The sequence below is a fragment of the Carassius carassius genome, chromosome 40, assembly GCF_963082965.1.
Source record: "Carassius carassius chromosome 40, fCarCar2.1, whole genome shotgun sequence".
In the NCBI taxonomy this organism is placed as follows: Eukaryota; Metazoa; Chordata; class Actinopteri; order Cypriniformes; family Cyprinidae; genus Carassius; species Carassius carassius.
Window position 1 is genome coordinate 12,917,771 of NC_081794.1, and position 16,280 is coordinate 12,934,050.

General features: G+C 39.1%; 1 protein-coding gene across 4 annotated transcripts in view; it reads left to right on the top strand.

The window, feature by feature from the left end:
- LOC132122129 (transformation/transcription domain-associated protein) overlaps nt 1-16,280 on the top strand; it is an 80,263-nt gene that overhangs the window by 13,498 nt on the left and 50,485 nt on the right. For all 4 annotated transcript variants that reach the window (XM_059532044.1, XM_059532048.1, XM_059532047.1 and 1 more), the window contains exons 18-35: nt 14-205; nt 1,131-1,296; nt 1,582-1,838; nt 1,922-2,122; nt 4,685-4,836; nt 6,249-6,448; nt 6,870-7,087; nt 7,193-7,390; nt 7,476-7,736; nt 8,373-8,534; nt 8,640-8,736; nt 9,544-9,665; nt 10,068-10,238; nt 10,950-11,018; nt 13,039-13,158; nt 13,822-13,941; nt 14,073-14,237; nt 14,343-14,524. In XM_059532044.1, the coding sequence (XP_059388027.1) occupies nt 14-205; nt 1,131-1,296; nt 1,582-1,838; nt 1,922-2,122; nt 4,685-4,836; nt 6,249-6,448; nt 6,870-7,087; nt 7,193-7,390; nt 7,476-7,736; nt 8,373-8,534; nt 8,640-8,736; nt 9,544-9,665; nt 10,068-10,238; nt 10,950-11,018; nt 13,039-13,158; nt 13,822-13,941; nt 14,073-14,237; nt 14,343-14,524 (3,053 nt within the window). The remainder of the gene's footprint in view (nt 1-13; nt 206-1,130; nt 1,297-1,581; nt 1,839-1,921; nt 2,123-4,684; nt 4,837-6,248; nt 6,449-6,869; nt 7,088-7,192; nt 7,391-7,475; nt 7,737-8,372; nt 8,535-8,639; nt 8,737-9,543; nt 9,666-10,067; nt 10,239-10,949; nt 11,019-13,038; nt 13,159-13,821; nt 13,942-14,072; nt 14,238-14,342; nt 14,525-16,280) is intronic.

Genomic DNA, 16,280 nt, shown 5'->3' on the forward strand with positions numbered 1-16,280 from the left:
AATCCTTTAACAGATTGTTGCAAATTCCTTCCTGGCCAACCTGAGCACCTCTGCACTGTTTGCCACCATTTTGGTGGAGTATCTGTTGGAGCGTCTGCCTGAAATGGGCTCCAATGTAGAGTTGTCAAACCTTTATCTCAAACTCTTCAAACTGGTCTTTGGTTCAGTGTCTCTCTTCGCTGCTGAAAATGAGCAGATGCTCAAGGTGAGTGTTGTGTCTTATGCACATGGTTTATGAAGCTTTTTTGTCTTTTAGTTGGCTAAGGTGATTATTTAGAGTATTGAGTAGGTAATTTGCAATTTTTTCAGAGTGATTGGATGGAGGGATTGCTCACACCCTCAAAGCTCTGATGACACTGTGCTGTCTAACGCCTCAGTGCCAGTAACTGTGCTGCATTAATTTTAATGCATTCTGTCAGCTCCTCTGATGAGAAATGACACTTGTGCCTCAGATTGACAGGAAAGACCAAACTGAAGGTCACTGTTGAAATAGTGGAGAGGAAGAGGTTTCTGTATCTCACTTCCCATCGATCCTGTTGCCCGCTGAAATAATCCTCTTATATTCAGTGTCACCGTTTTGAAATATTTTTTTTTTAATGGTTGCAGTTTACTTCTCACTGTAGTTTCACACACACATAAACTACCATTCAGAAGTTTAAAATTGATACTTTTTGCTTAAACTTATTTAGCAAGGATGCATTAAATTGATCAAAAGTGACAGTTAAAGACTTATTCATCAAAGAATCCTGAAAAACATTTTTATTATGGTATCCACAAAAAATTAAGCAGCACAAAAAATATTTGTTGAACACTAAATCAGCACATTAAAATGGTTTCTGAAGGATCTCATCACACTGGATTCTGATTTTTACAGTATTTTTGATCAAATAAATGTAGCCTTGGTTAGCATTAGAGACTTATTTCAAAAACATAAAAAAAACAATGCAATGACTATATAATAAATGTATTTCTTATAAAATTCTTAACATGTCTGAATATATGCCAATCAAGCAGCCTGGCTTAGTATAGTATTTGGCTTTTGCTCAATTATTCAGTTGTTCTTAAGTTACAGTGAAGAATTAAAGTTTGTATTTTTCTTCTCAAGGATGTATTGAATCTCTTTTTTTTAGCCTCACCTTCATAAAATAGTGAACAGTTCCATGGAGCTGGCTCAGTCTGCTAAGGAGCCCTATAACTACTTCCTGTTGCTGAGAGCCCTGTTCCGCTCAATAGGGGGAGGCAGCCATGACCTCTTGTACCAGGAGTTTCTGCCTTTGCTGCCTAATTTGCTGCAAGGTGAGTGAGATCATTAAAGAGTTAGTTTAGTGAACCAGCTCTTTAACTGTAGCAGTTCCCCAGAACAGTGGTTCTTAACTGGTGGGTCACAACACAAAGGGGCTTTAAGGTCACTTCTAAAAGCGTCATAGCGGAGGTAAATATAATCACAAATAGGGTCCAGCTAACCATTTGATCCATTGTGGGGGTAGCAAAATAAACGAGTATCAACTCTACTCATATTTTCTGTTGTTAATGCCATGTCTGTCACCTCTTTGAGTATTGATCCTTTGTGTCATCTCTTAGGTTTGAACATGCTGCAGAGCGGCCTCCATAAGCAGCACATGAAGGATCTGTTTGTGGAGCTGTGTCTCACTGTCCCTGTGCGGCTGAGCTCTCTTTTGCCCTACCTGCCCATGCTCATGGATCCACTGGTGTCTGCACTCAACGGTTCCCAGACTCTGGTCAGCCAGGGCCTGCGCACACTGGAGCTCTGTGTGGACAACCTACAGCCTGACTTCCTCTATGACCACATCCAGCCAGTCCGAGCTGAACTGATGCAGGTAAAAGCTCTGACCTTTAATTTTAGACCTGACTGAGGCCTGATGGATGATTCAAATGTTTTCCGTAATGCATTTATAAACAGGCGTTGTGGCGAACACTTCGTAACCCTGCAGAGACCATCTCCCATGTCGCTTACCGGGTACTGGGCAAGTTTGGAGGAAGTAACCGGAAAATGTTAAAGGAGTCGCAGAAGCTGCAGTATGTGGTGACAGAGGTTCAAGGCCCCAGCATCAAGGCAGAATTCACAGACTGCAAAGCCTCCGTTCAGCTTCCCATGGAAAAGGTAATGCTTAAATCATCCTCATACAAGCAGCATCTCATTGTGTTGTCAGTGCATGATACCTTTTAGGACTGCACAACATATTGGAATAAAACCAATACTGCAGTATAATCAAAAATATTCTCTGCAGGTTTATGTGTGTAAATTACATTACATTTGCTGCGTATAAGTGAACACAGTGCCATCCTTCACTCTGAGACCAGCATTTATTTGATTAAAAAAATGGAAGATGTCGAAGATGTTTGTCACATAAAAAATTCAGGCAGAAAGTTCAATTTAAAAGTTAAAAAACTTGAGAATAAAAGGTCATTTTTCATCCATTTTAAAAATTATTTTAGTTTTCTCTGCAGATGCTCAATCACCTCAACCTGTATTTTTTTCATATTGCTGTATACCTTGTCAGCTTTAAAGGAGTAGTTGTCATATACTCATTTTCATGTTCCAGACCAATAATAATTTTTTTTCTTCTGTGAAACACAACGACACATTTGAAGAATGTGCTGGCCATTTTTTTTTTCTAAATAATAGATATAGATAGTAATAGATAGTACTGTCAAGTTTTGATATGTCAATAAAAGCACCAGAAAAGGTCTGTACGAGTATTCCAAAACCATACAACTGATCAAAGTCCCAAGTGTGGCTTCAGAAGACTTGTCACCAGTTTTACTTCATTTTAAGGAAAAGCATAGATAGTATATTCTTCAGTATTTTGTACTTTGGGCTTCAAATGACATGTTTCAATTATTTATTTAATAGGATGTTGCTTACTCTATTTATATTTAATACTGTTTTTCTCAGTGCTGTTAGAGGTTGATTTGAGATGAATCTTGTGTTTTTTTTCTTTAAGGACTCTCAGAGAGCCATCAGAGTTTGTGTCATGCTTTTAAAAACACTACGGAAACACCGCTTTCTAGATTGCATGAGAGCTATCTCAATAAACCGTAATGAATCCACTTCCTTCAATATGTCAATTTGACCTCTATATGCGTGTATGAAGGGGGTGGGGAGGTTGAGGGGTTAGAAGAGGGGTTCTCTTCATGTAATGAATCCTTGTCAAAGTGTAGAGTGTGCAGAAAGACATCGTCTTCCCCAGGTAATTAAATAGATGATCAGGCTGTAAGCTGTGCTCATCTCTTCCCTCCTTCTCCACCCCCCCTCCTCTAATCAATCTCTCCCTGCTGTGCAGACGGGATTATTTACTCCAGCTAATGGCCCTTCCTGCTGCTCATCGCTGCTTGGGAAAACGCAAACTGTCATTTCTGTAATTGTGTTCACTCCACAAAGATGGATGCTACCGCCATTGCCCCATCACTGCTTAATTTCATTTGCATGCGCCCTGTGGTTGCCGCAGGCAGCAGCTGCTGTTTGCAGGCGCCCGGAGCCCAGTGATGTGTTTGGTTTGAGACCGACAACAACTCATTCTGTCCCCCATAGGACCGGCCTTCACTCTCAAAGCATGCACACTTGTTTCAGTATGTGTAGAAATTTCCAAGCACGGTTTGATTTGGACACCAGACGAACTGAACTGTCTTCTCATTTAATATGAAGCCGGTCTACGTTCCTTCTCTCCAGGAACCCAGACGGTTGTAAATGAGAGCTAATGCAGCGTAGTTCAAGAAAGTTCTCTGTGAATCTTCTCCTGTCAGAGCTGATGGTCTCTTGCTTGATTAATTTAGCCCATATTTGTCAGATTTACAAGCATCATGGTATTAAACGAAGTTGAAACATTCAGATGGTGTCAGAGGCCTTCATCAGGGGCTCCTAGATTAATTTTCAACATGAATCAATTTAGCATGAGAGAAGAGCTCCCAAGGAGTTTTAAAGAAAAACACATTTTTAGGGGCCAGGCCTCCACTGTAAAGGCCTTGAGCTTTTGAAAAATGACATAGTTTGTGTGGAGGGACCTCTTGGGAATAGAACATGTGTACAAGGTTATGTGACATTTATAATAATGTCTCAACAAGGCAGGAACAGCTCAGGACCCTGAGGAATTGTAAAACAGTGCTGTACTGCCAGGTACGACCCTCTTTTTCTCAGCCCGTGTGCCATTTATTTCACCTTTTCCAAGAGCACATAAGTATTAAGAGCCAGTTTTGGGTTTTCTCTCTTGAAATGACCTGCGTGGCTGTCAGTGGTCACGCTGTCTTCGGCGATAATTCATTCAGACAGCCCTTTCTGTGGCGAGCTGCCTTCTCTATCCTTGAATCTTACTAATTAGCTCATCTTCTCCCTCGACGTGTCTTGCCACTTTAGCTTGTCTCTTTATAATTTAAGGTTTAAGAGGCATCTAATCACTGCAGAATGTTTTAATGTATGATGGGTCTTTAAGTGTCATCACCGAAAATTTCAGTCAAGCGGAGGAGATTAGTGTCATATAAATGTGCAACATAACTTGAATAAAAATGATGTGTGAGGCATGCAATCATATGCAATTTTGTGATGAGGTTTTTATCACGTTAACCGATTTTTGGGTTGTTAATGTGAGGCATTAAGCTGTTTAATTTAATTTTTTTGTGTGTTCATTTGGTCAAGTAATGTTTAACGTTGTCCTCGTTATGTATCTAGGCTATAGAGACTGCACTGGATTGCCTGAAGAGTGCCAATACTGAGCCTTATTACAGACGACAGGCCTGGGAGGTGATCAAATGCTTCTTGGTTGCCATGACCAGCCTGGAGGACAACAAGCACGCCCTTTACCAGCTCCTCGCCCATCCAAAGTAAGACATCCACTTCATGTGTCATGCACTGGGACTTAAATGTAAATAGCTCAATATGAAACTGTACTTGTCCTATTAAGAATCTCAGGCCAATTGTTTAAATTCGGTGTGAAAGGCATAGCACTGACAGCTCAAGTTCTTGAGTAGGGATGCAACAATTACTTACATATTCGTAAAATCTATAATAATCTGAAAAATTATCAACAAATCTGATTATAGATCAGTGGCAATATATGCACATTGTACACAGAAAAGTCTGAAATACAGCAGAGGACAGTCTGAGTTGCAGTGGGAAAAGTTTTTGAAAGTGATCTAAAACAGGAAAATGTTGAAAACTACTTAGTTTTCCTGTTTTGTGATTTTATTTGTAAATTTTAAAGCAATTTTAGAATGTATCCTTTTTTGCACTTAATATAGTGTACTGCATAGCCTACATAGATGCATCCACAGTGTATTTTAAAAGACACTAAAACTTAATTTATACATATTAAAAATAAAAACATTTGGATTTTTAAAAATCATATTAATAGGGGAAGTAATTCACAGTTTATTTGTTTATCAAAATAACTATTAGTTGCAGCCCTGTTCCTGTGTGTTGTGAGGCTGAAACCTGCCTCTGCATTTTCACTGTTTTTGCTATGTTTGCAGCTCCTCTGTGCCTCATCCAGCCTGGCCGCTACTGTCTGCAGTGTTCAAAGGGCTAATTACTCAGAGCCGTTTCTACTGGCTAGGGTCACATAACAGAGTCATTGATCTCCACGCTGAGGCTAATTGACTGTACTTTATCTGTTTACCCCAAAAGCCAGTCATACGGGCCCCTTCCGAAATAACTGAGTGTCAGTTATATGGGAGGAGAGCTGCTGCCACTGTTAGATGTCTTGATTCATGACATCCTCTCTCCCTCTTTCAGTGTGGCACACTGCGCTGGTCATCATGAAAGGGGCCTTTTTCAGAAGGCGGAATGCCCTCTTAATATCACAAATGCCAGGCCGGATAATTGAGTTCCATTCCAAGTGGCGGCGTTATGAATTTGAATTGATCTGACCGCTCTCTTCGGCTCAGTCCTCTCCCTAAGCCAAGCCTTTTAAATAGCGATAATGAAATGGAGCGATCCATCACCACTGCTACCGGCTTTGGCATTATAGAACACAGGCTTGAGGAAGGATAAAACACTCACTCCATCACTGTGCTGCTATCAGCTGGGATAAATAACCAAACATGAGACAAAATGTCAGCCAGACACAAAGCCAGACTCCCATGGGGCTCAGCTGTCCAAACACAAAAAGCCTTTTATACATGGTAATCAAATCAAATCGCCTGATTGGGTTATTCAACCCCAGGCGCATGTAATGGAGCGAGTTTATGGATGCGATGCGAATTATGAGCTAAATCCCTTTGCTGGTTTTCAACAGCTTTACAGAGAAGTGGATCCCTAATGTGATCATCTCCCACCGGTACAAAGCCCAGGACACCCCGGCACGCAGGACGTTCGAGCAGGCCCTGACGGGGGCGTTCATGTCCGCGGTCATCAAGGATCTCAGGCCCAGCGCTCTGCCTTTTGTTGCAAGCTTGATCCGCCATTACACTATGGTGGCAGTGGCTCAGCAGTGTGGTGAGGAATCGTTCTGCCTTTTTGCTACTGTCATCTATATTGAAGTTCAGTCTTAACATAACTTAGTCTTCTCTTCCGGGCCTGTTGTGAGGGCGTTTACGATGTTGCTGACGTAAGATGCTGCTGACGTGTTTTCTGGTGTGCCCAATAACAAAGATAACACGTCAGCAGTGTCATACGTCAGCAGCGTCACTGCAGTGTTGTGAACGTGCTCACAACAGACCCGGAAGAGAAGACAATGAATGATAACTTTCTATTGGTAGCAGAGACATTTCTTAGCTTTTAGCACATCCTATTTTAAAATAATTTAATTCTTTCACTTTTGCTTAGCAACAACAATGTAAGCTTTTATTTTCTATCTGTGTGTGAGAAACATCCGAAGAGACCTCAGATCATCACATCACTCAATTTTCTGCCCTAGGTCCTTTCTTGCTGCCATGCTACCAGTCAGGCAGCCAGCCCAGCACGGCTATGTTTCACAGTGAAGAGAACGGCTCCAAAGGCATGGACCCCCTCGTGCTGATCGACGCCATCGCCATCTGCATGGCCTATGAGGAGAAGGAGCTGTGTAAGATTGGGGAAGTGGCACTTGCTGTCATCTTTGATGTCGCCAGCATTATCCTGGGCTCCAAGGAAAGGGTGAGGACTTCTCTTGAAATGTATCTTCCTATAAACCTTTTTCTTTAATAGCTCGATTCCACGAGAAAGGTCTTCTTCTGAAACTCAATCTGGTTCTTTGTTCAGGCGTGCCAGCTGCCATTGTTCTCATACATTGTGGAGCGGTTATGTGCATGCTGCTATGAGCAGGCCTGGTATGCTAAACTGGGTGGAGTGGTGTCCATTAAGTTCCTGATGGAGAGGCTTCCTCTGATCTGGGTGTTGCAAAACCAGCTGACTTTCCTCAAAGCTCTGCTCTTCGTCATGATGGACCTCACAGGAGAGGTACAAACATTTTGGAATGTCATTAGAAATCATTGATGTTTGGGTTCCCTGCATGAACTTCTGTATCCCATGATGGCTCTCACAGGTGTCTAATGGCGCAGTTGCAATGGCAAAGACCACGCTGGAACAGTTGTTGATACGCTGTGCCACTCCTCTTAAGGATGAGGAGAAGACTGAGGAGCTTCTGTCTGCCCAGGATAAATCTTTCCATCTGGTGACTCATGACCTGGTACGGGAGGTCACCTCGCCCAATTCCACTGTCCGCAAACAGGCCATGCACTCCTTACAGGTGCTGGCCCAAGTCACAGGCAAGAGCGTCACCATCATCATGGAGCCTCATAAAGAAGTGAGTGTGGTATTTTTGATGTGTTAATAAAGACAGTGGCAGGAGTTCTTTGCTGACCCCTTTCTTTTACCCTGCCAAAATTTTCCTGGACGCACTATTTAAAATTATACTTTTATATTTTTAAAAACATGTTATTGCTAGAAAAGTGATGTGTACTTTTTTATTAATTATATTTCATTTGTTTTATTTTCTAATGAAGAAAGCATTTACAACTAAAAATGATTTAAAATTAATATTACATTTATTTAAGTTTTCTTTGCTCTTAACTGATATTAAGGTATTTAAAGGGTTAGGTAGGTTAGATATTTCAATAATTTAAATTAAATATCAGTGTTTTAATTTGTTTTACATTTTACAGTTTTTCATATTTAAATAACTAGGTTTTGCAAGAATAAATATACCACTCCAATTTGACAAGCATTTTTTTTTTTGCCAATTATAATCTGTCAATTTAATATTATGTTGATTTAAATCAGCACAATTCATGGCCACAATATTTCACAGAAAACAATTGTTTACAACACACTTGTATTTTGTAAGTTTAGATAATGCTACACTGGCCAAGTGACCGTTCCATCAACTCTGTCGACTCTGTCTATTCAGAGGAAAGTTTAAAACTCTCCTTTTTTCCTCCAGGTGCTGCAGGACATGGTTCCTCCAAAGAAACACCTTCTGCGACATCAGCCCGCCAATGCTCAGATCGGCCTTATGGAGGGCAACACCTTCTGCACCACCCTACAGCCCCGCCTCTTCACCATGGACCTCAACGTGGTGGAGCACAAAGTCTTTTACACAGAGGTCAGTCTGAAACTTTCTGCTTTTAAGTGGGAAATCTGAAATCACAAATGTGTTGATGCTCTGTGTGCTTCCTCTCTGAGCTCCAGTATCTCTGATTTGTCACAGTTGCTGAACCTGTGTGAAGCTGAGGATGCTGCTTTGATGAAGCTGCCCTGTTATAAAAGCCTTCCTTCACTGGTGCCGCTGCGCATTGCTGCTCTCAGTATGTGCTACTTTTTTATTCATGCATATACAAGAAACTGTATATAGGCTCTCTTCTAAAACCTAGTGAGCTGCCTGGCTGATTTTTGCCTACACAGGCAGGCACCTTTCTTCTAAGGCAGCACGCTAACTGAAATGGATCCTGAGAAGCGATTGATTTGGAAGAATTTACATAGGCAGCAGCTCTGTATGTATACAATTAAACCTCCACACAAAGTTTGTTGTTAGCATGGTACTAAGGTAAAGTAGTCCTGGTTTAATTAGATTTAACTTCACCAAGGCTGCATTCGTTTGACTCAAATATACAGTAAAAACAGCAATCTTGAGAAATATTATTACAATATAAAATAACCATTTCTTATTTTAATACATTTAAAATAATTGTACCTGTGATGGCACAGCTGAATTTACAGCACTTTACTCCATATGATCTTTCAGAAATTATACCAATATGCTGATTTGGTGCTCAAGAAACATTCTTATTGATGGAAAAAGTTGTACTGGTTCATATTGTAATGGACATTGCATTTTCTGCAGAGGATATATTCAGTGCTGCCTTCAAGGTTTGATATTTCAGAATGCAAAAATATCATACTTTTCTGTTTGTAATGTGCCTGGGATGCCTTAACATGTTGACTACATAGGCAGCTCACTAGGTTTTAGAACAGTAACCTGTTGTTTGACACTTTCACATACTGATAAATGTCAATTTTTGGGGGGTCTGCCACATACCTGGTAGAATTACCAGGTTAAAATGTGTCTGTCTTTATAATTTCTCTGTTTAACCCTTCCGTGTGTGTCTGTTCAGACGCCCTGGCGGCCTGTAACTACCTTCCCCAGTCCCGAGAGAAGATCATTGCTGCCCTCTTCAAGGCCCTCAACTCCACTAACAGTGAGCTGCAGGAGGCCGGAGAGGCCTGCATGAGAAAGGTTAGCCCTCTTACTCCACAAGCCTCATTTCCTTTCTCCTATCTCTCAGTCTTTTCCGCGCACTCTTCCTCTGCCCTGCTGCCTCTAATGAGTCCTACCTGAAAAGATCAATACAGGATGGACTGAAACAAGCTGAGAGGAAAATTAATTTGGCCGTGATGCATCGTCTCATTGCGCAAGGCTGGAGTTGCCTTTCTTTTTGCACTGGGTTTAGAGTTTTTCTGCTCCTGTGAATTGACAGAACCGTAGCGAAAAACAGGGTTTTAAGATGCTGTTATCTTGTACTCTTCCTTGTAGGCCATGTAAAAGCAGCTGTCTCTATTAAGCTCTCATGGACTGTTTAATGGCTGTATATATGCTTTGAAGTCTGAGTGTGTATTCATGTTCAAATGTGTTTCTCAGTTCTTAGAGGGGGCTACTATCGAGGTGGATCAGATCCATACACACATGCGGCCCCTGCTGATGATGCTCGGAGACTATCGCAGTCTGACTCTCAATGTGGTCAACAGACTGACATCGGTCACTCGTCTCTTCCCCAACTCCTTCAATGACAAATTCTGTGACCAAATGATGGTAAGCACAAGTCAACATTGATAATAATATTTTTTTCTTAAACACCAAATCAGATTATTAGAATGATTCATGAAGAATCATGCAAACACAGAAGACTGGATTAATGGCTGCTATGTATTTAAGTTAAAGAATATTAAATATAAAAAAATAAATAATAATAATAATATTTTTTTATGTATACACTACCAGTCAAATGTTATTGAACAATACACTTTTAAATTTTTTTTTTTAAAGAAGTCTCTTCTGCTCCCCAAGTCTTCATTTATTTGTAAATATATTACAATTTTGAAATATGTTTTACTATTCAAAATAACTTTTCTATTTGATTAGGTTTTAAAATGTAATTTATTCCTGTGATTTCAAAGCTGAATTTTTATTATCATTACTCCAGTCACATTATCCTTCAGAAATCATTCTAATATTTTGATTTGCCGCTCAAAAACATTTTTTTTATTATGTTGAATACAGCTGAGTAGAATTTTCAGGTTTTTTGATGAATAGAAAGTTCAGAAGAACAGCATCTATCTGAAATGGAAATCTTTTGTAACATTGTAAATATCTTTATCACACAATTTAAAGCATCCTTGCTAAATAGAAGTATTCATTTCTATGACCCCCCCCCACTTTAAAAAAAATTATATATATAATATATACCAAGACATAAATTCTGTGACCAAGAGCACAGACTCAATGTTTCTTCTGCTTTTGCAGCAACATCTGCGTAAATGGATGGAGGTGGTGGTGATCACGCATAAAGGAGGCCAGCGTAGTGATGGCAGTGTGAGTATAAGCTTGTTTTAATATCTCTGTTGAATTATTTGTTGTACTTCACAAGGGCCGCAGCCACGTTATATATCAATGTGCAGAAGGATTGTCTAGATACAGAGAGCTGAGATGAGCTCTCTGGACTGGACTCCCTCCTCCAGCCCAGATCGCCCCACTCAGACTCTGTGAGTGGCCAAATTACAATCAATGATTAATTAGGCGCCATCCACCCCCAGGCCGCCTAAGTAAGGAGCCTCAGAGTTCTGGATCCTCGTTATCTTGTTGGACAGATAACCTTGTAGAGTAAGAAAAGGTGATAAGTGGAGAAAGCCTTTCTGTTTCCATGCTTCAAAACGAGCTGCCATTCTTTATGTCTTGTTCACACCCTGCCTTGCTCTAAAATGTATTATAATTACATGCAAATTGGCCCTCTGTTCCTGCAGTTCTTAATATTCTTACAACAATGGCAGAATGACCGGCCATACATGACAATGAGTCGGGGTCAGTCGGGTTCAGGGTTGGAAGGGTGGGGGGCATTCAGAATGCTAGTTCCAGAAGATTAGTTTAGCCGTACAGAGAAAAAGAAGGTCAGTTCAGGGAGAGCGTACAGATTTATCCTTCATGAGAGCATATACTCAGATAAGCCTATGCTGGGGTGCTGCTTCTGTACTGGGTTTGTTCTTCAGTGCTTGAATTTCAATGTTTTCTCAGTATAAAAATATCTTGACAGTGTCCCAAATATAGTGCGAAAGATGCAGTCAGCGATTATGAAGACTTTGTTTTCTGTGCCACTCTGTACAAAGGGATTATTTATAAATTAAAAAAAAAAAAAGTATATTTATCACAAAAATGAGTCATGTTCATGTTTTACCCTTGGAAAAACAAATCTTACAAATATATGCTTTTAGGACTAGTAAAATGTTGGATTTGTGACATGTGACATTTGATGTAATGTTAATTTATTTATTAAAATTAATGCAAGTTTTGATGTAGTAAAGGATGCACCGTTATTGACACTGGCATCGTTTTTGGGCCAATATTGAACTAATCTCATTAAAATGCTCTGATAAAAAAAAAAACAAGTCAAATCTGTTGAATTGTTCTGAAAATCTCCATGCAAAACATTTGATCCTAATAGTAGATTAGACTTTATGCAAAATATTTTTATATACAATACAAAGCATGTGCATATGTATGTTATATATAAAATATTGCAAGTATTTAGGATACCTTTGAACATTATTAAATTGTGTGCATTACTTGTTTGTCAAGTAAAATATTTATGTTTAAAATATTGCATTTAAAAGTTTAGTAACAATCATCGGTTTTGCAGTTATGCATCATTTAACGCTATGGACCTAACACCCATAGTTTTGTATGCCTTTCATGCTAATTAATCAGTACTGTGTATTCCCACACACGATTTCTCTCACCTTCAGTTTGCATGCTGAAAATCAATGGATCTTTGGATAGAGTCCAGCTGAAATACTGCTCATTTCAATTAAAAAATTTTTTTTGGGACTTTGCAGCAAGTGTGCAACCTAGAAGAAGGATTGCTTTGCACAGAATCACACACGCACACACACAACCTTTCCCATTAGCCCATCTCCTCAATCCATACAGCACTCATTACCCACACTGCTTTGCTGATTGTTTGTTGTCTCCTGTTCTGGCGCAGCCTGCCATGGAGGGTGTAGAGGTGAGATGGCGGCTTGCTGTGGGGTCTTCACTGGCTCCGCTCTCATTGTGCTCGTGGTTACTCTGTGCTAGTGGAGTCTTTGTATCCGTATCTCTGTATCTGTGGTGTTGTGTTTGACCTCTACGTTACACATTTCTGAGGTGGTCCCTATCAATCCTGCAACTGAGTGATGTCCCGCGGATCTATGATGTTTTCAGGAACCAACCTCCCACTTTGACTTTCCCACAGATGTTCCTCAAATTGTCACTGTTGATTATGTATTACAGGAGGTACACTTTTCCAATGCTGGTTATCACTAACAGTCACTGTGATGCATTCCTTCATGCCCTTTTTCAGGAAATGACGATCTGTTCAGCCATTATAAACCTCTTCCACCTGATACCAGCTGCTCCACAGACACTGGTGAAACCTCTGCTGGAAGTGGTCATGAAAACAGAGAGGGCGATGCTCATAGAGGTACAAGATTGGCATGCAAAATTACATATAGGTCTATAATGAAATGGAATATAAATACCTATAAGTATTTATTTCAGCCTGCATTGAAATCAAGATAATTAGACTAAAGTGTCAGATTTTTAAATCACTGAATAGATGTTTTATATCTATCTATCTATCTATCTATATATATATATATATATATATATATATATATATATATATATATATATATATATATATATATATATATATATATATATATATATATATATATATATATATATACACACATACATAAGCTACTGTACTGTTAAAAAGTTTGGGATCAGTATGTATTTTTTTAATTCAAAGAAATTCATACTTTTGTTCAGCAAAGATGCATTAAATGATCAAAAAGTCAAATTTTTACCAAAACAAAAATCACCATTTCTACAGAAATATTAAGCAGAGCAAGTGTTTTCAACATTGTCGAAAATAAAAATTGTTTCTTGAGAACTAAATCAGCAAATTAGAATGATTTCTGAAGGAGCATGTGAAAATGAAGACTTGAGTTATGGCTGGTAAACATTTGACTGCACAGGAATCAGTTACATTTTAAAAATGTATTAAAAGCATTAAATATTAAATAATTTTTACAATACAAATATTGTGGTTTTAAACAATTTGCATGTTACTCCACAGGCCGGCAGTCCCTTTAGAGAGCCACTGATCAAGTTCCTGACGCGTCATCCATCTCAAACAGTGGAGCTTTTCATGATGGAGGCCACTCTTAATGACCCACAGTGGAGCCGCATGTTCATGGTTTGTTAGTTTTTTTCTTTCTTCTCCATACCTCACACTGTATCGTGTGTCTTTGTTTAAAAATTCCTTGCCATTTTATTTTATGAATGTTGCTTTTTTTCTTCAACCTTTATCGTTTTTCTCATTTGCAGAGTTTCCTTAAGCACAAAGATGCCAAGCCACTTCGAGATGTCTTGGCTTCTAACCCAAATCGATTTGTCCCTCTGCTGGTTCCAGCTGGGTCTGCACCAACTGTGAGGCCTGGGTCTCCTTCCACCAGCACTGCCCGCCTTGACCTGCAGTTCCAGTCCATCAAGGTGGGCCAAACACTTTCTGAACTGAACCATTTACTCTTAGATTTTTTTTGTAATGTGCTTGTTTGTAGAGCCTGAATATTAATGAGCATTAATAAACTCCCTCAGATCATAAGCATCATTGTGAAAAATGATGAAAGCTGGTTGGCGGGTCAGCACTCTTTAGTGAGTCAGCTCAGGCGCGTGTGGGTCAGCGAGGCTTTCCAGGAACGCCATCGCAAAGACAACATGGCTGCAACCAACTGGAAAGAGCCCAAACTACTAGCATACTGTCTGCTTAGCTACTGCAAGTAAGTGTTTTCTGTTTACACGTTATGTTAAGTGTTTCGGGCGTGAGGTACTTTGTGTTGTACTTTGCCATGATGTTAGAGTGACCATATTTCCTCTTTTTCCCAGACATGTCCTCTTTTTGGACATAAAAAAATTTGTCTGGCCGGGATTTCTGAATCGCACAAAATGTCGGGAATTCGTCTTTTACTTTCTAAAGTTGCCAGTGCTTTTTTGTATTAGAGCGCTGCGAGTGACTTTTTTCTTAATCCCGCTCCCACTGAATGTCTGACCATAATTGCCCGCTCCCGTGATTTTTTTTTTTTTGTGTCCAATCCCGCCCGCTCCCTGCAAACATGCTAATATTGCATAATTTTTGCACATCATGGAGCCGCTATCAACACGCAAAGTGTTTAAATCTCTTTTGAACCAGCCATCTCTATCTCCAGTGTTGGGGAAAGTAACTTTTAAAAGTAATGCATTACAAAATTGCGTTACTTCCTAAAAAAGTAACTAATCATGTTACTTTTTATTAAAAGTAATTCATTATTACTTTTGTGTTACTTTTTAAATCTCAGCTGGGCTTGTTTGTTTGCTTTTAATTAGGGGTGTAACGATACGCAAAAATCACGGTTCGGTACGTACCTCGGTTTTAAAGTCACGGTTCGGTTCATTATCGGTACAGTAAGGGAAAGAAATTCAAACATTAAACTGCAGGTTGTTTATTACTTTAAACTTTTTTTTAACAATTTGTTTGTCTTTTTTTTTTTAAACACTTTATATAATAAAATATATATATAATAAAAAATGAATAAGAAATAAAATAATGCTGCAAAGTTCTCCACTAAATAAAATACTCTGTCTCAAACCAATATCACATAATAAAGCATAATGAAAAATATAAATAAATAACTATGATTACAGTGCAGCATTACCAATCCCAGCTTGTAGGCCTGCTCATATTTAAAAATATATATATAACTTTTCCAGTGTAAAGTGCAGCAACAACAGTTTCAGTTTTTAGACCTGCTCAGATTTCGTTATACTGTTGGCCCGATCGGAATTAAGAGCAAAGGTCTGTTTAAATGCAGACGGGAGCTGCGTTTGAATTACGGTCGTTTTTTTCCTAGTTGTAGTGATGTTAACACTCACGTGATGCCTTTTGAAAACTTTAGAATCAGCTGCAGGGCGGGATTTGCGCTGAACACGGAGACTTCCGCCACTTAATATGTTCGTGTGGAAACACGAAAATGTACCTATGTTCCGCACACAAAATATTGCATTCGGTCATTCGGTGCACACGTGCACCATACCGAAAGCCCTGTACCGAAACGGTCCGGTACGAATACACGTACCGCTACACCCTTAATTTTAATATAAAACGTTCTATTTTTGGCAAATGTAAAAGCCCTTTCACACCTAAAGCCTCAGGCTGAAGGAAATGTAAATTCACTAAATCTGTACAATAGAAGAAAGTTCAGCACTCTTCAGCAATTAATAAATCTTGTGTAATTTTTGCTTATTAGTATGATTGAATTGGACCATCGAAGCTCAGCAGCAAATTGATTAATAAAATGGATTAAATACATAAAGGATATTTGTATTATTTAACATTTAATTATTGCAGCTTTGAGTAATATTCTGAGTTGCTTTTAACTGTTTTTATAAATTTTTTATAAATGTTTTATTAATTTCTGTTTTTATTAAACGTCTTGTGATTCATTTTAAAAATGACTAATTTCAATCATTCAGAGTCAGCTCTTTCTTTTGAAAGACAAT